Source organism: Pseudorasbora parva, chromosome 5 (assembly GCF_024679245.1).
Source record: "Pseudorasbora parva isolate DD20220531a chromosome 5, ASM2467924v1, whole genome shotgun sequence".
Lineage (NCBI taxonomy): Eukaryota > Metazoa > Chordata > Actinopteri > Cypriniformes > Gobionidae > Pseudorasbora > Pseudorasbora parva.
Window position 1 is genome coordinate 5,991,303 of NC_090176.1, and position 27,839 is coordinate 6,019,141.

At 43.6% G+C, this 27,839-nt stretch overlaps 2 protein-coding genes across 2 annotated transcripts; both read right to left on the reverse strand.

Annotated features, from left to right (window-relative positions):
* Nucleotides 1-5,091: 5,091 nt before the first annotated feature.
* On the reverse strand, nt 5,092-7,186 carry LOC137075930 (zona pellucida sperm-binding protein 4-like). Its single transcript, XM_067444878.1, has 8 exons — nt 6,589-7,186; nt 6,326-6,513; nt 6,162-6,259; nt 5,933-6,090; nt 5,668-5,860; nt 5,451-5,598; nt 5,285-5,357; nt 5,092-5,199 (listed from the first exon to the last, which is right to left on the reverse strand). The coding sequence occupies exons 1-8, from the start codon at nt 7,145-7,147 to the stop codon at nt 5,123-5,125; spliced, it is 1,494 nt and encodes a 497-aa protein (XP_067300979.1). The 5' UTR covers nt 7,148-7,186; the 3' UTR covers nt 5,092-5,122.
* A 7,522-nt stretch (nt 7,187-14,708) lies between these two features.
* On the reverse strand, nt 14,709-16,797 carry LOC137075932 (zona pellucida sperm-binding protein 4-like). Its single transcript, XM_067444879.1, has 8 exons — nt 16,207-16,797; nt 15,944-16,131; nt 15,780-15,877; nt 15,553-15,710; nt 15,288-15,480; nt 15,071-15,218; nt 14,902-14,974; nt 14,709-14,816 (listed from the first exon to the last, which is right to left on the reverse strand). The coding sequence occupies exons 1-8, from the start codon at nt 16,763-16,765 to the stop codon at nt 14,740-14,742; spliced, it is 1,494 nt and encodes a 497-aa protein (XP_067300980.1). The 5' UTR covers nt 16,766-16,797; the 3' UTR covers nt 14,709-14,739.
* Between the last annotated feature and the right edge of the window lie 11,042 nt (nt 16,798-27,839).

The following is a 27,839-nucleotide window of genomic DNA, read 5'->3' on the forward strand; positions in this document are numbered from 1 at the left end:
CGATTCTCCAGACTTGCCCAAATGGGAGCTTATGCTACCAGAAGATTCTCATTGGTTCTTAAAATTATACACGTGTGATATTTCTTGATTCCAATTGGCCAGATTTGTCATATTGAAGACAAGTAAAAAGGTTCATGCACAGGTTTGCTACTAGAGCTTGCCCAAAATACTTTGGGTAGATGTTTGGTGCATTCTGCTTTGCTTGTAGACATGTTGAAATATTAACTAGCATTATATACCTATTTTAAAACAGAGAAATCTAAATATCTAAAGAGCAAGTAAAATCAAATATTTCTGATATAATATTATCATTAAATTATGTGAGGTAATACAGCCCAAATACGCAGGAAAAAAAAATGGCAGAAATAGACTTCATACAATCAGACACCTAAAAGTTATTTGTAAAGCAATTTAAGAGTATGTGAGATAAAATAAAGTTAATGTCTTTTTGTTTTACTCCTGGGCACTGCAAATTTCCTCCGCTGCCGTACCGATGGAAAAGTTTTGCTAAAAACATGTGTGATTCTTATATGTTCCAACAGAATACTATACGGATCATATATGCTGCAAAAACCACATATACAAATTGCACAATATTAATATATTTTCAATCATATATGTCCTACACTGTTAAAAAATATATATGCTGGATTGTGTTAAATACAACCCCTGCAAAACAGTGAGATTTTACTTTAGTAAATTATTTAGCAAGAAAAACGAACAAAAATGGGTAACCCTAACGCAAAGAAAATATTTCCTTATATATGTGAATGATAAATATATTAAATTATTTAACTACATATTAAAAATATACAGGATAAATGGCTCGGTTTGACGTTAATAAGAGCGGAAGGTCCTTGTATGGGCCGTACGGGCTCTTCTCCCGGTAAGGTGCGCGCGCGCGCGTGACTAGAGCGAGAGAGGAAATGCACGGCCATAAACACTCGCTCAGCTGCAGATCCAGTCGTCCGTGAACACTTATGACGCGCCGCGCTCCACTTTATTCCTATGGGTGACGTCAAACGACTTCAACGCTTCAGCTCAGCATTCTGGGAAGGCAGCGCTGCATTTGAACCGATTTGAACGCAGAAATGACGGGAAGCTTCACAACATTGCAGATTTCCACGGTCACTGCTGTTACAGGACATCCGCCAATCATACCAAAGAAGTGTGTTTTTGACGGAGCGGTCCCAGCGATAAAGGTTCGGTCCTGCTTTGGAAGCAGCCGGTGAGTAAAACTGCTTCAAATGTCTGTGCTGTCGGCTATCGTCACGTGAGTAAACATCAGTAAACGACACGATCGCGTGCTTCGTCATTCAAATGCGCTAACGGTTACTCCATTGTTGTTCTATGTATAACGTTACACTACTCTGACGTGCAAAACCGTTTTGCTTGCTACTGATAAGGTTTAGTCGCATACAATAGTCCATAAACCTGTGACTGTGACGTATGTCAACAAAGTACCGCGAGAGCGATTCGAGAGTAGCCGGCTGATGCAGCCGCTGCAGATTCTCAAGGGGAACTGCAGGAGGCTGCTCGAGCGCTGATGCCGACACAGCTGATCCACGATTGGCCGATTCGCCGTATGACAGTGATCACATGCGTTTCGTGTTTATTCTAAAAACTTATGTCACGCTAATGCTCACAAATCATTTATTTATAACAATAAAACCTCTTTTCATGTAGTCGCAATGTTATATTGTCATGTTTATCAAACTAAAACTGATCAAAACCGTTGACAACACTTCATTGATAGTGTAGGTTTATATGTTGAACTTTAATCTTGTCCAAATAGACGCTTTATTAAACAGTATATAAATTATTGGATGAAAATATCATTTGAAACATCTGTGTATTTGAGAAATATTGCATTTATTTAACTTCAGCTGTGATAAAGACGCAAACGCAGTGCAAGCGTCACCGTGGGAAGCAGAAAGTGTCCGACTTCACGTCTTCGTTTGCAGCTCCTCCCCGCCTGCACTCGGCTACTCTCGCCGATGTCGAACACACCTTATGTCATCCTTGGCACCTCGCAGAGCTGAGCAAGTTGAACAATTAAGGTTAAAAAAGTATATTCATTTTTTTAAATGATCATTTGACTAGATAAGACCATATTCCTCATCTGGGATCACGCAGAGGCTATGAAGCCCTTAGAAACTGCATTGATTTGGACCTTCAACATTTTGTTTGCAATTGAAAAGCATCATATGATGAACAATCCTGGAATGTTTTCTTCAAGAAACTTACTTTCTTTTCCACTGAAGAAAGAAAGACATGAACATCTTGGATGAGATGGGGGTGAGTAAATTATCAGTCAATTTTCATTTTGGGGTGAACTAATCCGTTAATTATCTTTGATTGATGGCCATGACACTGTGTTCAATGTATTTTGTTGTTGTTTTTTGGGTTTTGTTTTTTTCCTGAGCAAAGTTCAGTTTGCTATCAAGTTGGAATTGTAAATTACTCATGTGGAGTATAATTTGAGTGTTTCATTTTGTGTTGAAATAAAAGTGTTTCCATCACAAATGTGTGTATGTCATTGATTGAAATCATATATGTTTAGTATATGCAGAGATGTTGTACTATTGACTGAAAACATGTATGATTATATGTAGTTTATATGTATATTATATAAACTTGAAGAGCTAACCCACCATTTCCCTATTAAAAAATATGAAATTTGTATGAAAAGGATATAAAAAAAATGACAAAATGTAAATAAATCCTATATGACTTTAATTTGACTAGCATATGATTCAGTATAAGAACTTTGTATGATTTGTATATGAATATCAGGTATTTTCTACTAATACCATATACCATTGCATACTGTTTACATGTAAAACATTCTCCTCCCTCCATTGTCCTTCTCCTCCCCCTCCTTCATCAACTCTTACAGCTGATGACTTTGCATCATATTTCACAAACAAAACCTCTCTCATCAGCAACCAGCTCTCCTCACCACAAACTGACACGCACATCTCAACAACTTACGCGAACATGCTTCCATCCTTCTCTCCGCTCTCCGAGGCAGATATTTCTAAACTCATCCTTTCCAATCACCCTACTACCTGTCCACTTGATCCTATACCCACTCACCTCCTTCAGGCCATTTCTTCTTCAATCACTCCTGCGCTCACTCACATTGTCAACACTTCTATTCACACGGGAACCTTTCCCACAGCATTTAAGCAGGCTCGGGTAACCCCACTGCTTAAGAAACCCTCTCTGAATCCAGCACTTTTAGAAAACTACAGACCGGTATCCCTTCTGCCTTTCATTGCAAAGACACTTGAGCGAGTTGTGTTCAATCAACTCTCTATGTTTCTTGAACAGAACAACCTCCTGGACAACAAACAATCCGGCTTCAAAAGCGGCCACTCGACTGAGACTGCCTTGCTCTCGGCAATTGAGGCACTGAGACTGGCAAAAGCAGCTTCCAAATCGTCAGTGCTCATCCTGCTGGATCTGTCTGCGGCTTTTGACACAGTTAACCACCAGATTCTCCAGTCAACACTTAAGAAGACGGGGATCTCAGGAACTGCTCTCCAGTGGTTCAGGTCTTACCTCTCAGGTAGGTCCTACAGGGTGTCATGGAGAGGTGAAGTGTCTAAGTCACATCATCTAGCTACTGGGCTGGGGTTCCCCAGGGCTCAGTGCTTGGACCACTTGTCTTCTCCATCTACATGTCATCATTAGGCTCTGTCATTCAGAAACACGGCTTCTCCTATCACTACTATGCTAATGACACTCAACTCTACTTCTCTACTTCAACCATATAATCCTACAGTCAGTGTTCGTATCGCTACCTGTCTGACAGACATTTCTGACTGGATGAAGGAGCATCACCTTCAACTCAATCTTGCAAAGACAGAATTACTTGTTGTCTCAACCAACCCAGCACTTCATCAAAATTTCTCCATTCAGCTCGGTTCATCAACCATAACTCCATCCAGGACAGCCAGGAACCTTGGAGTTGTGATAGATGACCATTTAAACTTCACTGACCACATTACTGCAACTGCCCGGTCCTGCAGATTTGCCTTATACAACATTAGAAAGATTAGACCCTTCCTATCAGAACAGGCTACACAACTCCTGGTCCAAGCTCTTGTTCTCTCCAGACTGGATTATTGTAATGCTCTTCTAGCTGGCCTTCCAGCACGCACTATCAAACCCTTGCAGCTGATCCAGAATGCAGTGGCGAGAGTGGTCTTTAACGAGCCGAAGAGAGCGCATGTCACGCCTCTCCTCATCAGACTGCACTGGTTGCCAATGGCCGCTCGCATCAAATTCAAGGCACTGGTTATTGCCTACAAAGCAACGACTGGCTCTGCACCAATATACCTAGACTCGCCTGCTCAGACTTACACACCCTCCAGAAGCTTGCGTTCTGCGAGTGAACGGCACCTCATGGTTCCATCCCAAAGCGGCACGAAATCGCTCAGACATTTTCCTGGACCGTTCCCACCTGGTGGAATGACCTGCCGATCTCTATTCGTGCTGCAAAGTCATTTAAAAAAAAAAAATCTTAAGACACATCTTTTCCAATTGCACCTGACCAATAAAGACTAGCACTTAACTATCCAATTAAATTAAATCTGAAGGACAGGGAATGTTTTCCCTCATTCCTAGCACTGATGACCATGTCCACTGTCTTATTTCCATTCATTGCCAATGAAAAATTCCTATACAGAGTCCCCATTAGTTCTAGCGCGTCACAGTCAAGCTGCCATCAGCTGACTACACCTACCTATAAGAATACGATGCCTAGCAGATAATTCATATACAACCTCCTTCAGCATTGCTCTTACCTACAATGCACAGGGAGTTCTTGCCTGGAACAGAACCATACCACCAAGCTAAACAGAGGATAACTGAGGGTAATCCCTGTCACCAATTTGAAGTGTTCCACAAGTGGACAGGGGAGGTTTATATGGACGGACCCTTGACTCATTATGACAGGATGAGACTACACATGTACTTAGGACTTTCTACGTCAACCCATTTCAAATAAAATCTGGTTTAGATTAGTGACCCAATAAAGCAAACCCAACGGCATCAGAAAGCAAGACCAAAGAGACACTGCTGTTGAGTTTCATGTTTATTAAGACCATTAAAGTCACATGACCAGGGTAACTTCTCCACTAGACACCACAGTTTGTCCAATGGAGACGGTCTTGACATCAGCATCTCTTCCTGGAAAAGAAATTGCAGAATTGTGAGGGGCATTTAAAAACCAAATTCTCATGGTTCCTGAAGTCAGTTTACAGCAAGCACTCACTTTTCCTAGCGCAGCTTTGCTCACAGGAGCCAGAAGAGGGATGGCACACCGCTGTACTACAGTGGATGAAGATCTAGCAGAGAGGGAAAAGGGTCAAGCCACAGAAGCCACCATTTAAAAAAAAAAAGACTAATATCAAGGGTTCAGGCAAGGCTGTGGAGCTTACGGTTTCCTGCAGAGGAGCCAGTGATGCTGGATCCACAAATGTGAACATCTTCACAACAAAGCGCTTGTAGTGGGTTGGGAACTGAAGACCAGAAAATCCAGCCACCGGAACCAGTGTGGTCAGGTAACGGTCATCCCGGTAAGGGCATCTGAAAGGCAAAGGGGCAGTCAGAAAGGCCTTACAGCACACTAGATGGATGAAGACCAGCCTTACTCACCCATCGACCAGAAGGTCCCACTGGGGTAGACTGAGTGGACTGGGGGTTGATGTTGCCCAGCAACGTCCCAGCATCAGGACAATGTTGGGGTCAGTCCTCTCCAACATGCGCACCTCAACAAACACAGGCTCCCGCAGGACTTTTGTGATCGGATAATCAGCATCACTGTAGTAGGACGTGTATGCCTCATCCCCTGAGGAAGAACACAGCGTTTAAACAGAAACCGGAGTTGTAGAAAATCATCCATACTTGGACAGACACTTGCCTTCTGCACAGCCTTTGGTGACACATTGACCATTTGCCAGTCTAAGCTCCACCCTGAGGGGTCCAGAAGCAGCTACTGGTGGAGGTGCAGGAACAGTGTTGACCTCCACAACCAGAGCTTCCACAGAAGTACCAGAGTACCTACACTGGAAGAGAAGCCTGGACAACAAACAGAGAGCTTGTAGCATTTGTAAAGGATTAACATGCATGCTAGACAATAAGTCACCTACTCAAAATGGCTGTCCCTTGTGATGGAACCAAGTGGTCCGACACCCACTTCATACGAGGAGGTCATTCTGTTTTCATACACCACATATCCACTGTCCTCCTGCAAATAGTAACTGTTGGCATCCAGTCCATTCCAAGCAGAACAGAAGCACAAGCAGCTACTCACCATCATGCTCGTGCCACATGCAGTGACAGGGAACTGGTATATAGCAAAGGAAGGTGTGGATCCCACAGGACTGCAAGGTGGGTCGTTTCCACCCAGGAGACGGACTGAATCCAGGCTCAATCGAGGCAGTGTGACATCTCTAGCCACCACTACCACAAACTGACCATCTCTTATACACTGGACAGTCACTGGAACAAAGAGAGCAGGTTATTGCTGAAGAGAAGTTTAACATGAACCCCTTTAAATTGACTCAACACTCTTACCTGCCTTCCCATAGTAACACTGCTGTCCGTTAAAGCAGCAGTTGAGCGCTCCACAGTCAGCAGCACTGATACCATCTGGGCCACATTGGATCTGCTCATAATCAGCTACAGCACATTTGTCAAGGGGCTCTGCCTGCACCACTGGCTGCTTAGACTGAACCTGCTGAGGAACCTGCTGTTGAATCTGTTGACTAGCTTGTTGTTGAACCCACTGAGGAGACTGCTGACTAGCTTGTTTCTGAACCTGCTGATTAGCTTGTGTCTGAACCCACTGAGAAGACTGTTGACTAGCTTGTTTTTGAACCTGCTGATTAGCTTGTTGTTGAACCCACTGAGAAGACTGTTGACTAGCTTGTTTCTGAACCTGCTGATTAGCTTGTTGTTGAACCCACTGAGGAAACTGTTGACCAACTTGCTTCTGAAGCCGCTGGTCAGTTTGCTGTAACATCAGAGCTTGAGGATTCTGGGGCAGATTACTCCACTGTGGAACAGCATGACAGAAAGCACAAAACCACACACAAAGTGCCAGAGACTGCACTGCACACCAACTTCCTGCCATTGTTCAACAGCTAGTCACACTGTTGAAATGCTGCCCTTTGGTCTTTTTGTATTCTACAGATTTTGGCTAATTAACGATAATCCCTTCCCTCTTCATTAACAGTCACGATTCTCCAGACTTGCCCAAATGGGAGCTTATGCTACCAGAAGATTCTCATTGGTTCTTAAAATTATACACGTGTGATATTTCTTGATTCCAATTGGCCAGATTTGTCATATTGAAGACAAGTAAAAAGGTTCATGCACAGGTTTGCTACTAGAGCTTGCCCAAAAAACATTGGGTAGATGTTTGGTGCATTCTGCTTTGCTTGTAGACATGTTGAAATATTAACTAGCATTATATGCCTATTTTAAAACAGAGAAATCTAAATATCTAAAGAGCAAGTAAAATCAAATATTTCTGATATAATTTTATCATTAAATTATGTGAGGTAATACAGCCCAAATACTCAGGAAAAAAAATGGCAGAAATAGACTTCATACAATCAGACACCTAAAAGTTATTTGTAAAGCAATTTAAGAGTATGTGAGATAAAATAAAGTTAATGTCTTTTTGTTTTACTCCTGGGCACTGCAAATTTCCTCCACTGCCATCCCATATGGAAAAGCATTCATTTATCATATATTCGACCCTCCCTATGAGAATAAATAAACAAACCTCGAGTCGTTTTTTCCCCTCATATTTTTATTTTTGTTTTAATCACACTCTGTTCTAATCCGCCAAATGGGAAAAAAATAAATAAATGGATAAACAGCTTGAATATTCGATCTCAACATGGGCGGGAACAAAACGCCCCTTTCCGCTGATTGGTCAACCAAAGATCAAGCCGCGCCTTCAGTTCTTCGCGCATTGTGCAACAGAATATATATATATCCTTGTACAGATTATTAACAGAGTTTAGTGCAACTACATTTAATTTTGTTCTCATCAAACAGCCAGACTAATAAAAGAGAGAATGTTGTAGTGAAGTGATCAGCAGTCCAATAAAAACAATGCTTTATTTTTTCTGCCAGCTTAATTTCTAAAGCAAACCAGATCATTGTGCGACTAAGGCGCACAGAGTAACCTAGTTAATTCGTGAATGAATCCGAGTCTTTGAACAAATCGGTTGAGTGACTCGCCAGCCATACAGCCTTTGTATTATTGAATGAATCAGCGGTTCGAGCGAATCAACTGAACAAAATGACTCATTCATTAACGCAGTGACTTGCTGCCACCTACTGGCAATATTTAATATTCGTTTCATCTTGTAATTCTATTTCATATTTCTGTATTCAAAGCATTTTGTGTAAAACATATAACTAATGTCATTGCATTAGGTTATATATTTGCTCTGCTGTGTGAATGTACAGAACTCTCTCAGCATTAAATTGTGTAAATACATCTATAAGCAACTTCAGATGCTACATTGCCACCTCTGCAGCGCAGGATATTGGGCTGAAACAATATCGTTTCAAACTCCAATTTGTATTGAATAAATGTAAGATTTTAAATTAAAAGATGGCATGCCTATATTTAATAAGATATAGCTATTTTAAAAAGGTAGCCTTGTTTGACTAATTAATATATGACGCTAATTGGTGGCAATAAATATAGAAATATATATTCATCTCTGGCTTTATTTTTCAATGTGTTAATTCATAGCTTCTAAAACATGTAAATGAACGGCAAGAGCGGATTAAACATTTCTGTTTCTGTTCTGTTTTCAGTTAAAAAGATGTAATTTAAGCGTCTTGAGTTAATAATTTTTACAACGAAAGTGATTCAATCAAGAACTTTAATAGCTCGATAAACTTTATCTTAGAGCTGTTGGTAAAGCCAAAAAAACTATGTCTATTAATTTGTATATTTTCTGTAAAGCTGCTTTGAAATAATCTGTATTGCAAGCGCTAGGCCTATAAATGAAGATTGCGCGGAGCGGAGTTCTGGAGATAAGAATGGCGCGGCTTGATCTTTGGTTGACCAATCAGAGGAAAGGGGCGTTTTGTGCCCACATTTTATTTTGCATGTATGCGCAAGTGTTTTATGGATGTGTACGCGCGCATTGAGTTTATATGTATGTGCGAGTGTTTTATGGATGTGTGCGCGCGCATCGAGTTTATATGTATGCGCGAGTGTTTTATGGATGTGTACGCGCGCATCGAGTTTATATGTATGCGCGAGTGTTTTATGGATGTGTACACGCGCATCGAGTTTATATGTATGTGCGAGTGAGTATAGGTGTGTCTGCGTGCAGTGAGTGTATATGTATGTGAGTGTTTATAGGTGTATATGCATGGAAGTTTATATGTATATGCGAGTATTTATAGGTGTATATGCATGGAAGTTTATGTGTATATGCGAGTATTTATAGGTCTATATGCATGGAAGTTTATGTGTATATGCGAGTATTTATAGGTGTATATGCATGGAAGTTTATGTGTATATGCGAGTATTTATAGGTCTATGCGTGCGTCAAGTTTATATGTATATGCAAGTTATTCACAAGTGTGTATGCATTCATTACTAACATTATATGTATTGGTATGGATTTCATATTAGTGTGCACGTGTATTTCATATATGTATTTTGAACATCCAATAGTATACATGTATATGCGAGTAATGTATAGGTGTATATGCACGTGTGTTATGTATGTATTGATAAGCGAAGTTTGATTTAAATCCTATGTGGCGCCTCATAAAGTACTGCGAGAGCGATTCGAGAGTAGCCGGCTGATGCAGCCGCTGCAGATTCTCAAGGGGAACTGCAGGAGGCTGCTCGAGCACTGATGCCGACACACAACCATGCTCTTGACGACGCTTCCATTCTTTCGTTTTTAAAACAAAATTTCCCATCCACGGGGCCAAGCAAAGCAGTCTCATCAGCTTCTTCGTTCCATAGCTTCGTTCATGTTCACATGGTTTGTTGTTGTCGTGACTCCTGAGCGCTAGTTGGTGTTCCAGTATAATTGGTCCGTCGAAACTCATTCATTGAAAAACGTTCCGCGGTGCAAAAATAAGTGTGGTAAAAAAAATTTTTTTTTTGCGTAATTAATTAACGCGTTAAAGTCACATAATTAATGCGTTAAAGTCACGTAATTAAATAATCTTAAATAACGCGTTAAAGTCCCTGCCCTAATAGAAATATTTTCTAAATATAGAAAATATATTGAATGTCATGCACCATCTGATTTGGGCTATTGTTAATCAACCTCTGTAAACATATGCAGGAGCTTGCTTAACTCACAAAAAATACTTTGTTTCAATAAACATACATTAAATAATTCAGTTTTGTTTGTATATCAATGTATTTTAATATATGAATCAATATATAGCAATAGGTTGTCCATCCATATATTGCTATATATTTTCAAATATATGAGGAAGTTTCTGATACATTGAAATATATTTTCTAATGTATTGCAATATAAATTCTAGTATATTGCAATATATTTTTGTTTCGTAAGGGACAGCTGATCCACGATTGGCCGATTCGCCGTATGACAGTGATCACATGCGTTTCGTGTTTATTCTTAAAACTTATGTCACGCTAATGCTCACAAATCATTTATTTATAACAATAAAACCTCTTTTCATGTAGTCGCGATGTTATATTGTCATGTTTATCAAACTAAAACTGATCAAAACCGTTGACAACACTTCATTGATAGTGTAGGTTTATATGTTGAACTTTAATCTTGTCCAAATAGACGCTTTATTAAACAGTATATAAATTATTGGATGAAAATATCATTTGAAACATCTGTGTATTTGAGAAATATTGCATTTATTTAACTTCAGCTGTGATAAAGACGCAAACGCAGTGCAAGCGTCACCGTGGGAAGCAGAAAGTGTCCGACTTCACGTCTTCGTTTGCAGCTCCTCCCCGCCTGCACTCGGCTACTCTCGCCGATGTCGAACACACCTTATGTCATCCTTGGCACCTTGCAGAGCTGAGCAAGTTGAACAATTAAGGTTAAAAAAGTATATTCATTTTTTTAAATGATCATTTGACTAGATAAGACCATATTCCTCATCTGGGATCACGCAGAGGCTATGAAGCCCTTAGAAACTGCATTGATTTGGACCTTCAACATTTTGTTTGCAATTGAAAAGCATCATATGATGAACAATCCTGGAATGTTTTCTTCAAGAAACTTACTTTCTTTTCCACTGAAGAAAGAAAGACATGAACATCTTGGATGAGATGGGGGTGAGTAAATTATCAGTCAATTTTCATTTTGGGGTGAACTAATCCGTTAATTATCTTTGATTGATGGCCATGACACTGTGTTCAATGTATTTTGTTGTTGTTTTTTGGGTTTTGTTTTTTTCCTGAGCAAAGTTCAGTTTGCTATCAAGTTGGAATTGTAAATTACTCATGTGGAGTATAATTTGAGTGTTTTATTTTTTGTTGAAATAAAAGTGTTTCCATCACAAATGTGTGTATGTCATTGATTGAAATCATTTATGTTTAGTATATGCAGAGATGTTGTACTATTGACTGAAAACATGTATGATTATTATATGTAGTTTATATGTATATTATATAAACTTGAAGAGCTAACCCACCATTTCCCTATTAAAAAAATATGAAATTTGTATGAAAAGGATATTAAAAAAATGACAAAATGTAAATAAATCCTATATGACTTTAATTTGACTAGCATATGATTCAGTATAAGAACTTTGTATGATTTGTATATGAATATCAGGTATTTTCTACTAATACCATATACCATTGCATACTGTTTACATGTAAAACTCATATTTTTGCAGTATTCATACATGACCCAAAAATCCCCTACAAGTTTTCTGTGTGCTCTTTAGTATGAAATGGGCCATAAACGGTCTGATTTTGTGTATGACATATATGGGACTTACATTAAACATATAAGATAATTCTGACTGATTTAAGTAAGGAAGATATATGGTTGCCATATATGAACCACATAGTTTTTTTTTCTTCATATGGGGTAGTAGATAACTAAGTGTTGGATTGTCCTTAATTTAGTAAAAATACGTAAGGTGGCTTCGTCACGTCTCACTCCGCGATGGGAGTGTTGATGTCAGAATACATTTTATCCAGCTGTTTTTGATCCTTCTCTAATTCATCAAGCTTGGAACATACTCTGCAAGAATAAGACATTTGTTTGTTTTTTCGAGGTGGCAAGAACAGAAACAAAGTTCATTCTGGTCAGTACATTCTCTAACTCTACTGACCTTACCTTGTATCAGTCTCTTCTTTCTCTACAAATGTCTCCACGGCTAAAACGACATACTACCACAACAAAATCAACAATTGCTCTGCACTCTTTAAAACATTCTCCTCCCTTCATTGTCCTTCTCCTCCCCCTCCTTCATCAACTCTTACAGCTGATGACTTTGCATCATATTTCACAAACAAAACCTCTCTCATCAGCAACCAGCTCTCCTCACCACAAACTGACACGCACATCTCAACAACTAACGCGAACATGCTTCCATCCTTCTCTCCGCTCTCCGAGGCAGATATTTCTAAACTCATCCTTTCCAATCACCCTACTACCTGTCCACTTGATCCTATACCCACTCACCTCCTTCAGGCCATTTCTTCTTCAATCACTCCTGCGCTCACTCACATTGTCAACACTTCTATTCACACGGGAACCTTTCCCACAGCATTTAAGCAGGCTCGGGTAATCCCACTGCTTAAGAAACCCTCTCTGAATCCAGCACTTTTAGAAAACTACAGACCGGTATCCCTTCTGCCTTTCATTGCAAAGACACTTGAGCGAGTGGTGTTCAATCAACTCTCTATGTTTCTTGAACAGAACAACCTCCTGGACAACAAACAATCCGGCTTCAAAAGCGGTCACTCGACTGAGACTGCCTTGCTCTCGGCAATTGAGGCACTGAGACTGGCAAAAGCAGCTTCCAAATCGTCAGTGCTCATCCTGCTGGATCTGTCTGCGGCTTTTGACACAGTTAACCACCAGATCCTCCTGTCAACACTTAAGAAGACGGGGATCTCAGGAACTGCTCTCCAGTGGTTCAGGTCTTACCTCTCAGGTAGGTCCTACAGGGTGTCATGGAGAGGTGAAGTGTCTAAGTCACATCATCTAGCTACTGGGGTTCCCCAGGGCTCAGTGCTTGGACCACTTCTCTTCTCCATCTACATGTCATCATTAGGCTCTGTCATTCAGAAACACGGCTTCTCCTATCACTACTATGCTAATGACACTCAACTCTACTTCTCATTTCAACCATATAATCCTACAGTCAGTGTTCGTATCGCTACCTGTCTGACAGACATTTCTGACTGGATGAAGGAGCATCACCTTCAACTCAATCTTGCAAAGACAGAATTACTTGTTGTCTCAACCAACCCAGCACTTCATCAAAATTTCTCCATTCAGCTCAGTTCATCAACCATAACTCCATCCAGGACAGCCAGGAACCTTGGAGTTGTGATAGATGACCATTTAAACTTCACTGACCACATTACTGCAACAGCCCGGTCCTGCAGATTTGCCTTATACAACATTAGAAAGATTAGACCCTTCCTATCAGAACAGGCTACACAACTCCTGGTCCAAGCTCTTGTTCTCTCCAGACTGGACTATTGTAATGCTCTTCTAGCTGGCCTTCCAGCACGCACTATCAAACCCTTGCAGCTGATCCAGAATGCAGTGGCGAGAGTGGTCTTTAACGAGCCGAAGAGAGCGCATGTCACGCCTCTCCTCATCAGACTGCACTGGTTGCCAATGGCCGCTCGCATCAAATTCAAGGCACTGGTTATTGCCTACAAAGCAACGACTGGCTCTGCACCAATATACCTAGACTCGCTTGCTCAGACTTACACACCCTCCAGAAGCTTGCGTTCGGCGAGTGAACGGCGCCTCATGGTTCCATCCCAAAGGGGCACGAAATCGCTCAGACATTTTCCTGGACCGTTCCCACCTGGTGGAATGACCTGCCGATCTCTATTCGTGCTGCAAAGTCATTTAAAAAAAAAAAAATCTTAAGACACATCTTTTCCAATTGCACCTGACCAATAAAGACTAGCACTTAACTATCCAATTAAATTGAATTAAATCTGAAGGACAGGGAATGTTTTCCCTCATTCCTAGCACTGATGACCATGTCCACTGTCTTATTTCCATTCATTGCCAATGAAAAATTCCTATACAGAGTCCCCATTAGTTCTAGCGCGTCACAGTCAAGCTGCCATCAGCTGACTACACCTACCTATAAGAATACGATGCCTAGCAGAGCATTCATATACAACCTCCTTCAGCATTGCTCTTACCTACAATGCACAGGGAGTTCTTGCCTGGAACAGAACCATACCACCAAGCTAAACTATATGCTAAATATAGAGGATAACTGAGGGTAATCCCGGTCACCAACTTGAAGTGTTCCACAAGTGGACAGGGGAGGTTTATATGGACGGACCCTTGACTCATTATGACAGGATGAGACTACACATGTACTTAGGACTTTCTAAGTCAACCCATTTCAAATAAAATCTGGTTTAGATTAGTGACCCAATAAAGCAAACCCAACGGCATCAGAAACCAAGACCAAAGAGACTACTGTTGAGTTTCATGTTTATTAAGACCATTAAAGTCACATGACCAGGGTAACTTCTCCACTAGACACCACAGTTTGTCCAATGGAGACGGTCTTGACATCAGCATCTCTTCCTGGAAAAGAAATTGCAGAATTGTGAGGGGCATTTAAAAACCAAAGTCTCATGGTTCCTGAAGTCAGTTTACAGCAAGCACTCACTTTTCCTAGCGCAGCTTTGCTCACAGGAGCCAGAAGAGGGATGGCACACCGCTGTACTACAGTGGATGAAGATCTAGCAGAGAGGGAAAAGGGTCAAGCAACAGAGGCCACCATTTAAAAAAAAAAAAAAGACTAATAGCAAGGGTTCAGGCAAGGCTGTGGAGCTTACGGTTTCCTGCAGAGGAGCCAGTGATGCTGGATCCACAAATGTGAACATCTTCACAACAAAGCGCTTGTAGTGGGTTGGGAACTGAAGACCAGAAAATCCAGCCACCGGAACCAGTGTGGTCAGGTAACGGTCATCCCGGTAAGGGCATCTGAAAGGCAAAGGGGCAGTCAGAAAGGCCTTACAGCACACTAGATGGATGAAGACCAGCCTTACTCACCCATCGACCAGAAGGTCCCACTGGGGTAGACTGAGTGGACTGGGGGTTGATGTTGCCCAGCAACGTCCCAGCATCAGGACAATGTTGGGGTCAGTCCTCTCCAACATGCGCACCTCAACAAACACAGGCTCCCGCAGGACTTTTGTGATCGGATAATCAGCATCACTGTAGTAGGACGTGTACGCCTCATCCCCTGAGGAAGAACACAGCGTTTAAACAGAAACTGGAGTTGTAGAAAATCATCCATACTTGGACAGACACTTGCCTTCTGCACAGCCTTTGGTGACACATTGACCATTTGCCAGTCTAAGCTCCACCCTGAGGGGTCCAGAAGCAGCTACTGGTGGAGGTGCAGGAACAGTGTTGACCTCCACAACCAGAGCTTCCACAGAAGTACCAGAGTACCTACACTGGAAGAGAAGCCTGGACAACAAACAGAGCTTGTAGCATTTGTAAAGGATTAACATGCATGCTAGACAATAAGTCACCTACTCAAAATGGCTGTCCCTTGTGATGGAACCAAGTGGTCCGACACCCACTTCATACGAGGAGGTCATTCTGTTTTCATACACCACATATCCACTGTCCTCCTGCAAATAGTAACTGTTGGCATCCAGTCCATTCCAAGCAGAACAGAAGCACAAGCAGCTACTCACCATCATGCTCGTGCCACATGCAGTGACAGGGAACTGGTATATAGCAAAGGAAGGTGTGGATCCCACAGGACTGCAAGGTGGGTCGTTTCCACCCAGGAGACGGACTGAATCCAGGCTCAATCGAGGCAGTGTGACATCTCTAGCCACCACTACCACAAACTGACCATCTCTTATACACTGGACAGTCACTGGAACAAAGAGAGCAGGTTATTGCTGAAGAGAAGTTTAACATGAACCCCTTTAAATTGACTCAACACTCTTACCTGCCTTCCCATAGTAACACTGCTGTCCGTTAAAGCAGCAGTTGAGCGCTCCACAGTCAGCAGCACTGATACCATCTGGGCCACATTGGATCTGCTCATAATCAGCTACAGCACATTTGTCAAGGGGCTCTGCCTGCACCACTGGCTGCTTAGACTGAACCTGCTGAGGAACCTGCTGTTGAATCTGTTGACTAGCTTGTTGTTGAACCCACTGAGGAGACTGTTGACTAGTTTGTTTCTGAACCTGCTGATTAGCTTGTGTCTGAACCCACTGAGAAGACTGTTGACTAGCTTGTTTTTGAACCTGCTGATTAGCTTGTTGTTGAACCCACTGAGAAGACTGTTGACTAGCTTGTTTCTGAACCTGCTGATTAGCTTGTTGTTGAACCCACTGAGGAAACTGTTGACCAACTTGCTTCTGAAGCCGCTGGTCAGTTTGCTGTAACATCAGAGCTTGAGGATTCTGGGGCAGATTACTCCACTGTGGAACAGCATGACAGAAAGCACAAAACCACACACAAAGTGCCAGAGACTGCACTGCACACCAACTTCCTGCCATTGTTCGACAGCTAGTCACACTGTTGAAATGCTGCCCTTTGGTCTTTTTGTATTCTACATATTTTGGCTAATTAATGATAATCCCTTCCCTCTTCATTAACAGTCACGATTCTCCAGACTTGCCCAAATGGGAGCTTATGCTACCAGAAGATTCTCATTGGTTCTCAAAATTATACACATGTGATATTTCTTGATTCCAATTGGCCAGATTTGTCATATTGAAGACAAGTAAAAAGGTTCATGCACAGGTTTGCTACTAGAGCTTGCCCAAAATACTTTGGGTAGATGTTTGGTGCATTCTGCTTTGCTTGTAGACATGTTGAAATATTAACTAGCATTATATACCTATTTTAAAACAGAGAAATCTAAATATCTAAAGAGCAAGTAAAATCAAATATTTCTGATATAAAATTATCATTAAATTATGTGAGGTAATACAGCCCAAATACTCAGAACAAAAAAAGGCAGAAATAGACTTCATACAATCAGACACCTAAAAGTTATTTGCAAAGCAATTTAAGAGTATGTGAGATAAAATAAAATTAATGTCTTTTTGTTTTACTCCTGGGCACTGCAAATTTCCTCCGCTCCCGTACCGATGGAAAGGGAGCTCGGAGCGCAGACGGAGAGCAAAGGGACCAGAACGACACCACAGGCTTCTGAGGCCATGACCATTGACTGTAAAAAAATATGGCTGTAGTGTCCGTGATGTCACAAATAGGATTCCGATGAGCCGCTCTTAAGCTTAAAGTAGAGACGAGCTGGCCGTTGCCATCTTGCGAGCGTGTCATCGCGTTTCACTCCCGGATAACAGAAAATGGGCAAAGAGGCGGGATGTGGGCTGGGCTTAGGTGATGCAATGACTTATAGAGAGCCGATAAATGGCTATCCACCTGTCAATCAAAGTAACCACGCCCTTAATTATGCAGAACTTTAAGGCTTTATATACCATGAACGAATGAGTTATACAAAAATTCACCCCCTCACAGTTGTCATGAAGAGCAAAATTAGCAAAACACATAGACAAAAACCACAATTTTTCCCAGGCTTTTTTTCTGCTGTAAAGTTGGGCATTTTAACATGGGGCTCAATAAGATTCTGCTCCCTTCTGGAGCCTGCCTCTAGTGGCCAGTCGATGAATTGCAGTTCAAGTCACTTCCGTATTGGCTTCAACAGAAACTGGCGGAGCCATAGCTACTACTTCCCCCTCCAAGTTTCCTGAGGACTGAGGTGGAGCCGGAGGGAGGCCTGAATGAACACCATTACAAATAAATTAATCTGAATGGCTGTTTAAAACATCTAAATATTGTTCAGAAACAGAAAGTAGCATAGCTGCTTTGTTTACGGGGTTACCGGGGTAGCGGCTACACCTCTGCTGTTCCATCAGGGCCATCTGCTGTCAGATATTGTATGTGTTTTCATTCAGCGTCTCCTTATCATGCGTTCGTGCTTTGCATATCGCACCCCGCCCCGCTGCGCGGGTATAAAGCAGAAGCGATCGCCACACACTGTTGTCATTCACTTAGGAGCCGAACAGCGTCGATGAAGCATCTGACTGCCTTCTATCTAGCGAGAGAGAGAGAGAAAGCGTGTGCAAATTGCACTACACTCATTCACACACACACGACACAGTTGGTTTGGTGGACGTGTTCCTTTTCTGGTAAGAGCAGAAACAGGCTGCACACAAAACCTGTTATTCTGCCGTGGTCGATCCCAGGGTGCTTCAGCACTAAAAGAGCAAAAGTGACTATTTCCTCACAAAAAGAGCTACATGGGTGACGTGCCGTCCTTTTCAGGATGTCTTTCCACCCGTGCGTTTCTGGATGCGGTCTTTCCCTGTCGCCCGCCGACGGTCACAAGCGCTGTATCACGTGCCTGGGCTTAGAGCACACTAAGGCGGCGTTTGGGGATAACTTGTGTTCTCACTGCGGGAACATGACTATCTCGCCGCTTAGGTCGAGACTCACCTACCTTCGGGAGGGTGGAGTCCCCCTACCCATAGCTCTGAGTTTGAGGGCCAGTCCTACTGGCGAAGGACATGATCGAGCCGTTCCCTCCAGCCGATATGAAGACCGACTTTTACAGCCTATACTTCATTGTACCCAAGAAAAGCGGCGGGTTACGGCCGATCTTGGATCTGCGGTTCTTGAACCGGTCCCTTCACAGGCTACCGTTCAGAATGCTTACGCAGAAATGCATCTCCAGGTACATTCGTCCCCAAGATTGGTTTGCAGCGATCAACCTGGAGGACGTGTACTTTCATGTCTCGATTCTCCCGCGACACAGACCGTTTCTACACTTTGCGTTCGACGGACGAGCATATCAGTACAAGGTCCTACCCTTCGGGCTCTCCCTATCGCCCCGTGTATTTTGCTCCCATGAGAGAGCGTGGTGTTCGCATCCTCAACTACCTCGACGACTCAAGCACCTCAGCCAGTTGGGGCTTCGGGTCAACTGGGAGAAGAGCAAACTCTGCCCGACGCAGAGGATCTCTTTTCTCGGCATGGAGCTGGATTTGGTCGCCCTGACAGCACGCCTCACTGAGGAGCATGTCTAGTCGGTGTTGAACTGCTTGAATTCGTTCAACGCAGGACAGCGGTCCCACTGAAACAATTTCAGAGGCTCCTGGGGCATATGGCATCCGTAGCGGCGGTTACGCCCCTCGGGTTGCTCCATATGAGACCGCTTCAACGCTGGCTACACGACCGAGTCCCGAGGTGGGCATGGCACAGCGGGTCCCTCCGTGTCTTAGTTACACCGAGATGACGCCAAACCTTCAGCCCGTGGTCGGACCCTGTATTTCTACGGGCGGGGGTGCCCCTAGAACAGGTATCCAGGCATGCGATTGTCTCCACGGATGCCTTATCCACCGGCTGGGGTGCCACGTACAACGGGCTTGCAGTTTCAGGTCTGTGGATGGGGCCTCAACTGCAATGGTACATCAACTGCCTAGAGTTGTTAGCAGTTCGTCTTGCCCTGAGCCGCTTCAAGACGCCGCTCCAGGGCAAGCACGTTCTGGTCCGTACGGACAGCACTGCGGCCGTAGAAGTACATCAACAAACAGGGTGGTCTACGCTCCCGTCACATGTCACAACTCGCCCGCCACCTCCTGTTATGGAGTCAGAAGTCTCTGAGGTAACTTCGTGCCACTCATATTCCGGGCCTGCTCAATCGTGCAGCCAACAAGCTCTCACGATAGCCAGTGCTTCCGGGAGAGTGGAGACTCCATCCCCAGGTGGTCCAGCTGATCTGGGATCACTTCGGGGCCACACAGGTAGACCTGTTTGCCGCCCATTGCCAGTTGTTTTATTCCCTGACCGAGAGGACCCTCGGCACGGATGCTCTGGCGCACAGCTGGCCCCAGGGCCTACGCAAATATGCTTTTCCCCCAGTGAGCTTTCTTGCACAGACACTGTGCAAGGTCAGGGAGGACGAGGAGCAGGTCCTGTTGGTGGCGCCGTACTGGCCCAACAGGATGTGGTTCCCGGAACTAGTGCTCCTTGCGACAGCACCTCCTTGGCCCATTCCTCTGAGGAAGGACCTCCTGACTCTGAGACGGGGCACCGTCTGGCACCCGCATCCAGACCTCTGGAAACTCCATGTCTGGTCCCTGGACGGGACTCGGAGGTTCTAGGTGGCCTGCCACAGGCTGTGGTAGAACCCATCACTTCCACTAGAGCTCCCTCTACAAGGCACCTCTATGCGTTGAAGTGGAACCTGTTCGTCGACTGGTGCTCTTCTCATCGAGAAGACCCCCGAAGATGTTCGGTTGGGGCTGTGCTTTCCTTTCTACAAGATGGGTTGGAGAGAAGGCTGTCTCCCTCCACCCTCAAGGTGTATGTGGCCGCAATCACTGCCAATCGTGAACTAGTAGAAGGTAAGTCTTTGGGGAAGCACAACCTGATAGTCAGGTTCCTGAGGGGCGCGAGGAGATTAAATCTGCCTCGACCCCCCTCTATACCCTCTTGGGACCTGTCTCTGGTGCTGAGTGCACTCCAGAGACCTCCCTTTGAGCCTTTGCATTCAGTGGAGTTAAAAATTTCGTCTCTAAAGACAGTACTCCTGACTGCATTGGCCTCTATCAAGAGGGTAGGGGACCTGCAGGCATTTTTCGGTCGACAAATCGTGCCTGGAATTCGGGCCGGACTACTCTCACGTAATCCTGAGACCCCAGCCTGGATACGTGCCCAAGGTTCCCACCACTTCCTTCCGGGACCAGGTGGTGAGCCTGCAGGCGCTGCCTTCGGAGGAGACAGACCCATCCCTGGCTTTTCTCTGTCCTGTCCGAGCCCTTCGGACTTCTGTGGACAGAACGCAAAGCTTTAGGACCTCAGAGCAGCTCTTCTTCTGTTACGGAGGACAGCAGAAGGGAAAGGCTGTCTCCAAGCAGAGGATGACCCACTGGATAGTGGATGCCATTGTCTTGGCGTATGAATCCCAAGACGTGCCCTGCCCGCTCGGGATTAGAGCCCACTCCACCAGGGGAGTAGCCTCGTCCTGGGCGCTGGCTTGTGGCGCCTCGCTGACAGATATTTGTAGAGCTGCGGGCTGGGCGACACCCAACATGTTCGCTAGATTCTATAGCCTACATGTAGAGCCGTTATCTCCCGTGTACTCACTTCCCATAGTCGGTAGCACCGGAGTGCCCGTTCTAGTGTCGGCTTCCTGCGCCACTCCCTTCCTCATGGAACGGATACGTGCGCTTATATGCTCCAGTCAAGTTCCCCAGTATGGCGAACCCTGTCGAGTCCTCCACAACCCGCGGCAGTCAGACGTGGCTGAGCATCTGATGCCAGGTCTAACACTCATATACATTGGTGGAACTTGTGTTAGGCTGGGTTCCATATGTAGTGACCCCCACGGCGGTCCCATATGTATATTCTCCACGGTACAGCTCCCTACGGTGAGCCCGTGTCTTTCCCTCGGCAGAGCCCGCTCTGCCATCTCAGTACGATGACTGTTCCCCACCACAGAGGGCCGGGGCCACCCCTGGGACTTCCGTATGTTGTACTGCCCATGGCCAGTCCATACGTGTAATCTCCACATTTCATCCCCCTTCGCCCCCCAGGGGCACGCTTTCCCAGCGTTATCCAATAGTCCACTGATTGGGTCTTGTGGGATGGCAGTGTGACTCTCCCTGCAGGAAATTCCCCGCCCGTTTAGACGGGGTCTGAGGGACTCCCGCAGGGCGCTGGAAGTGGTAGTAACTGTGGCGTTTTCCATAGGGATCCCAATTTGTTGGTCACGACATACGTCGTAGTGACCGACTGAAAGGGAACGTCTCGGTTACGTATGTAACCCTCGTTCCCTGAAGGAGGGAACGGAGACGTACGTCCTTTGCCACAGTTGCTGTACAATCACTGCAGCTCGAGCCACTAGTTTGGCTCCTCAATGAAAAACAACAGTGCGTGGCGATCGCTTCCACTTTATACCCGCGCAGTGGGGTGGGGTGCGATATTCAAAGCACGCACGCCAATGTTCATTGGCCCATTTTCTATATCTCAAAGCTGATAGGGGCTCCCAGAAGTGATCCCAATTCGTCGGTCACGACGTACGTCTCAGTTCCCTCCATCAGGGAACGAGGGTTACATACGTAACCGAGACGTTTCGTGGAAAAGTTTTCCTTAATTTAATTAAGTTTGTTCAACAGTTAATTTTTTTGAGTGTGCACCTGCTTACTGTAGGTTGAACTCTTGGCATGCTGCTGTTATGTTTGTGTGCATGGCTACAATCAATCCAGAGCCAAAGCACTGAAGCACTGGGCTTTTGGCTGCAGTCCATCAAAGGGCGGCTTAATATAGCTGTTGCACCACTTCAGTGTACAGAAATTCAGCTCAAAACCCATGCAGTCCTGGGCTGAAAATGTTACCACTCGTTGTCAGACATTGTCCGGGCGCATTTCCATTTGTCCCCATTTGGTCCCACTTTATATTAGGTGGCCTTAACTACTATGTACTTACATCAGAAAGTAAGTACAATGTACTTACTGTGTTCATATTATATTGCAAAACACTTTTGCTGATATTGAGGTGGGAAACAGGTGTGGGTCAGTTTAAGGGTAAAGTTAGGGACAGGTGTGGTGTGTGGGTCAGTTTAAGGGTAAAGTTAGGGACAGGTGTGGTGTGTGGGTCAGTTTAAGGGTAGAGTTAGGGACAGGTGTGGTGGTGTGGGTCAGTTTAAGGGTAGAGTTAGGGACAGGTGTGGTGGTGTGGGTCAGTTTAAGGGTAAAGTTAGGGACAGGTGTGGTGGTGTGGGTCAGTTTAAGGGTAGAGTTAGGGTCAGGTGTGGTGGTGTGGGTCAGTTTAAGGGTAAAGTTAGAGACAGGTGTGGCGGTGTGGGTCAGTTTAAGGGTAAAGTTAGGGTCAGGTGTGGTGGTGTGGGTCAGTTTAAGGGTAAAGTTAGGGTCAGGTGTGGTGGTGTGGGTCAGTTTAAGGGTAAAGTTAGGGACAGGTGCGGTGGTGTGGGTCAGTTTAAGGGTAAAGTTAGGGTCAGGTGTGGTGGTGTGGGTCAGTTTAAGTGTAAAGTTAGGGTCAGGTGTGGTGGTGTGGGTCAATTTAAGGGTAAAGTTAGGGGACAGGTGCGGTGGTGTGGGTAAGTTTAAGGGTACAGTTAGGGACAGGTGTGGTGGTGTGGGTCAGTTTAAGGGTAAAGTTAGGGACAGGTGTGGTGGTGTGGGTCAGTTTAAGGGTAAAGTTAGAGACAGGTGCGGTGGTGTGGGTAAGTTTAAGGGTACAGTTAGGGACAGGTGCGGTGGTGTGGGTCAGTTTAAGGGTACAGTTAGGGACAGGTGTGGTGGTGTGGGTCAGTTTAAGGGTAGAGTTAGGGTAAGGTGTGGCGGTGTGGGTCAGTTTAAGGGTAAAGTTAGAGACAGGTGTGGTGGTGTGGGTCAGTTTAAGGGTAGAGTTAGGGACAGGTGTGGTGGTGTGGGTCAGTTTAAGGGTAAAGTTAGGGACAGGTGTGGTGTGTGGGTCAGTTTAAGGGTAAAGTTAGGGACAGGTGTGGTGTGTGGGTCAGTTTAAGGGTAAAGGTAGGGACAGGTGTGGTGTGTGGGTCAGTTTAAGGGTAAAGTTAGGGTCAGGTGTGGTGGTGTGGGTCAGTTTAAGGATAAAGTTAGGGTCAGGTGTGGTGGTGTGGGTCAATTTAAGGGTAGAGTTAGGGACAGGTGTGGTGGTGTGGGTCAGTTTAAGGGTAAAGTTAGGGTCAGGTGTGGTGGTGTGGGTCAGTTTAAGGATAAAGTTAGGGTCAGGTGTGGTGGTGTGGGTCAGTTTAAGGGTAGAGTTAGGGACAGGTGTGGTGGTGTGGGTCAGTTTAAGGGTAGAAAATATCTGAAAAAGCTGTGAAGTTCAGACGCTCAGTAGTTTGAGTTCTGAAAGTTACAATGTTTTCAAAAGCTCTTTTTCCTCAAAATATGAAGAAAATTTTATGATCACGATTCATGTTCACACACGGATCCTTTAATCGCACATAACAAGATTTAATAGCAAATATTATTTGTAATTTGAAGTTAATTGGTTTTCAGTCTGTCTAAATCTATTTTCCCATCCTGTCTGTTTGTTTGTTTTCACAGAAGATGCATTAGCTTTGATCATTAATATGTTTTATTAAAGCATCAGGGGAAGATGTCGTTATGCAAATGATCTTTCTCTTCCTGTTTTCTTTATCAGATCATCCCGAAGTTGAGCACAGAACATGGACTCAGTGCTAATATAATACATATACTCAAAAATATTCACTATCAATGTTTCCTCTGTGTTATATATAGCCTACAATGTGGTTCGAAAGTCTAAATAACAAAATACTTCTGTTGTGCATTATTTTCTAATTTCATATACAGAATTATATAAATGGCATGATCATATAAGAGTTTGGAGACATTATTTTATTATCAATTTTTCTATGTGAATATATGTTAAAGTGTGATGTGTTCCTGTGACCAAAGCTGAATTTATCATCATTACTCCAGTCTTCAGAGTCTCATGATCCTTCACTAATCATTCTCAGATGAGGATCTGATGCTGATGCTGATCCTGATTTGAGTCACATCATCAATGTCACACATTTACTTTTACATGATCATTGAGAAATGTGCAAAATCTTTAAACTTTTAAAAATTAATTTTCCTTGCATTTTCTCCTAAATCCTAAAATGGTATATTTCCTGGTTAAAATGAGGGGGAAAGCAAACAACATTTTCAGTTTGGTCTCAGACTTTTAGACCTCACCCATTTATTTCAATAAAAAGTTCAATTAAAAAGAAAAGCCCAAATAACAGATAAATAAGAATATTTATTACTGTACATTTAAAAAATCAACCTTTTTGAAAAATATTGTTAGGTAATTCTTCAAATCTTTTTTTCAAGAAGATTGGATCCATTTCATGGATGTTTGGTATCACACCAACAGCGCCACCTCCTGGACACACCGAAGTGAAGTGAGGTGACATGTGGCCAAGTATGGTGACCCATATTTGGAGTTTGTGCTCTGCATTTAACCCATCCAAGTGCACACACACACACATGTATGTTTCCATGTTTTATGGGGACTTTGTAATGGTTTTTATACTGTACAAACCGTATTTTCTATCCCCCTACACAGCCCCTGCCCCTAAACCTACTCATCACACACACACACACACACACACACACACACACACACACACACACACACACACACACACACACACACACACATGTATGTTTCCATGTTTTATGGGGACTTTGTAATGGTTTTTATACCGTACAAACCGTATTTTCTATCCCCCTACACAGCCCCTGCCCCTAAACCTACTCATCACACACACACACACACACACACACACACACACACACACACACACACACACACACACACACACACACACACACGTAGTGTTTCCATTTTTTATGGGGACTTTCCATTGCCGTAATGGTTTTTATACTGTACAAACCGTATTTTCTATCCCCCTACACAGCCCCTGCCCCTAAACCTACTCATCACACACACACACACACACACACACACACGTAGTGTTTCCATTTTTTATGGGGACTTTCCATTGCCGTAATGGTTTTTATACTGTACAAACCGTATTTTCTATCCCCCTACACTGCCCCTGCCCCTAATCCTACCCATCACACACACACACACACACACACACACACACACACACACACACACACACACACACACACACACACACACATGTATGTTTCCATGTTTTATGGGGACTTTGTAATGGTTTTTATACTGTACAAACCGTATTTTCTATCCCCCTACACAGCCCCTGCCCCTAAACCTACTCATCACACACACACACACACACACACACACACACACACACACACACACACACACACACACACACACACACACACACACACACACACGTAGTGTTTCCATGTTTTATGGGGACTTTCCATTGCCGTAATGGTTTTTATACTGTACAAACCGTATTTTCTATCCCCCTACACTGCCCCTGCCCCTAAACCTACTCATCACACACACACACACACACACACGTAGTGTTTCCATGTTTTATGGGGAGTTTCCATTGCCGTAATGGTTTTTATACTGTACAAACCGTATTTTCAATCCCCCTACACTGCCCCTGCCCCTAAACCTACCCATCACACACACACACGCGCACACACGCCCAGGAAGCAGTTCACTCAAAAACATTACTTGTTGAATTTACCTAAAAAAGCATGGTCAAGTGGCTCCACGAATCTATTGAGTCATTTTTACAAATAACAATTTAGTTATATGAAGAACAAAAGAAATTCAAGCAAACACACAATTTCAAACCATTTGAATTTGTCACTGTCACATAATATTTATATGTGCAGTTTACTTAATAATGTTAGTTTACATTCATAAAAGCTTATTATGTTAGGATAATTTATCTTATTAAATTAACTATTTGCTCTACAAGTGTTAGTGGCAATATATTAAATAACAAGCATATTTTTAATAATAATAATAATGTGTTCGATTTATATAGCCTTTTTCAAGGCACTCAAAGCACTTAACATAGAAACGGGGAATCTCCTAAACCACCACCTGATGATGTGACGGCAGCCATATTGCGCCAGAACTCCCACCACACACCAGCTGATTGGTGGAGAGGAGAACGAGTGATTAGGCCAATCATTATATGGGGATTATTAGGGGGCCATGATGGACAGAGGCCAATGGGCAAATTTGGCCAGGATGCCGGGGTTACACTAGCCTGACAAGCCAGACCCATATCAAGATGTTTGGTCTGGAAACTCTCCATTGACGGCTCAATCCGAGGGGCGGATAAACGGTTGTCTGTCAAACTCCCTCTGCACGCGATAGGATAGCGCTACACCAACCAGAGCAACGAAGGTGAAGCGGAGATCGCTGACAGATTAAACATTCGCCGTATCCGGTCGGCTAAACTCTGAACACATCTTCCCTTTTTAAGAATGACTTCAGTGCCGTTCTTTGTTCTTTTCTCAGAGAAAAGCTTAACTCCAAGTCTTCCAGAGTCGAGTTCAGAGCTGACAAACTCAATTTAATTGAGGGCATGAGACCCATCCAATAAATGTGTGTATAAGTGCCCACAGCCTAAACAAAGCCACTCTTCTGCATGAAGGTAACCATAAAATTACAGAAACTCCTCAATGTCCAACATAACTGAACATTAAACACTAACATAAACTAATAACATCTTTCCCTTTACTGAAAAACACATAAAATAAAATTTTAATCCCTAAATTTACTCTTATAATGCAGTCCTTGCAAAGCATGGGAACTACAGATGCACAGCCCAGTTTGTTCATTTCACTCAGTAATGTTAAGTTGATTTAACAAATTCTCAATAAGTGAAGCTGTCAACACTCATTATTAGGTTTAAGTTTTAAGATTTAAGTTAGTACATTTAAGTTTGGCTAGATACATGAGCTTGTTCAAGTAATGTGAACAAGGATGATTTGAATGCAACTAACAACAGTGAAAGTAAATATTTTTGAGTGTTGGTTTGGTGCCTTGCTCAAGGGTCTCACCTCAGTCAAGTCTTCGGGTTACAAGTCTGACTCTCTGACCATTAGGCCACTATATTCCTTTAAAGGGTTG

Excerpts from the sequence above, each read along its gene's own strand:
- LOC137075930 (XM_067444878.1), bottom strand. The coding sequence starts at position 7,147 with ATGGCAGGAAGTTGGTGTGCAGTGCAGTCTCTGGCACTTTGTGTGTGG. Across the intron at positions 6,260-6,325 it reads CATGTGGCACGAGCATGATG|GAGGACAGTGGATATGTGGT; the intron begins GTGAGTAGCTGC and ends TACTATTTGCAG. Across the intron at positions 6,091-6,161 it reads ACAAGGGACAGCCATTTTGA|GCTTCTCTTCCAGTGTAGGT; the intron begins GTAGGTGACTTA and ends TTTGTTGTCCAG.
- LOC137075932 (XM_067444879.1), bottom strand. The coding sequence starts at position 16,765 with ATGGCAGGAAGTTGGTGTGCAGTGCAGTCTCTGGCACTTTGTGTGTGG. Across the intron at positions 16,132-16,206 it reads GTGTTACTATGGGAAGGCAG|TGACTGTCCAGTGTATAAGA; the intron begins GTAAGAGTGTTG and ends TCTTTGTTCCAG. Across the intron at positions 14,975-15,070 it reads TGGCTCCTCTGCAGGAAACC|ATCTTCATCCACTGTAGTAC; the intron begins GTAAGCTCCACA and ends CCTCTCTGCTAG.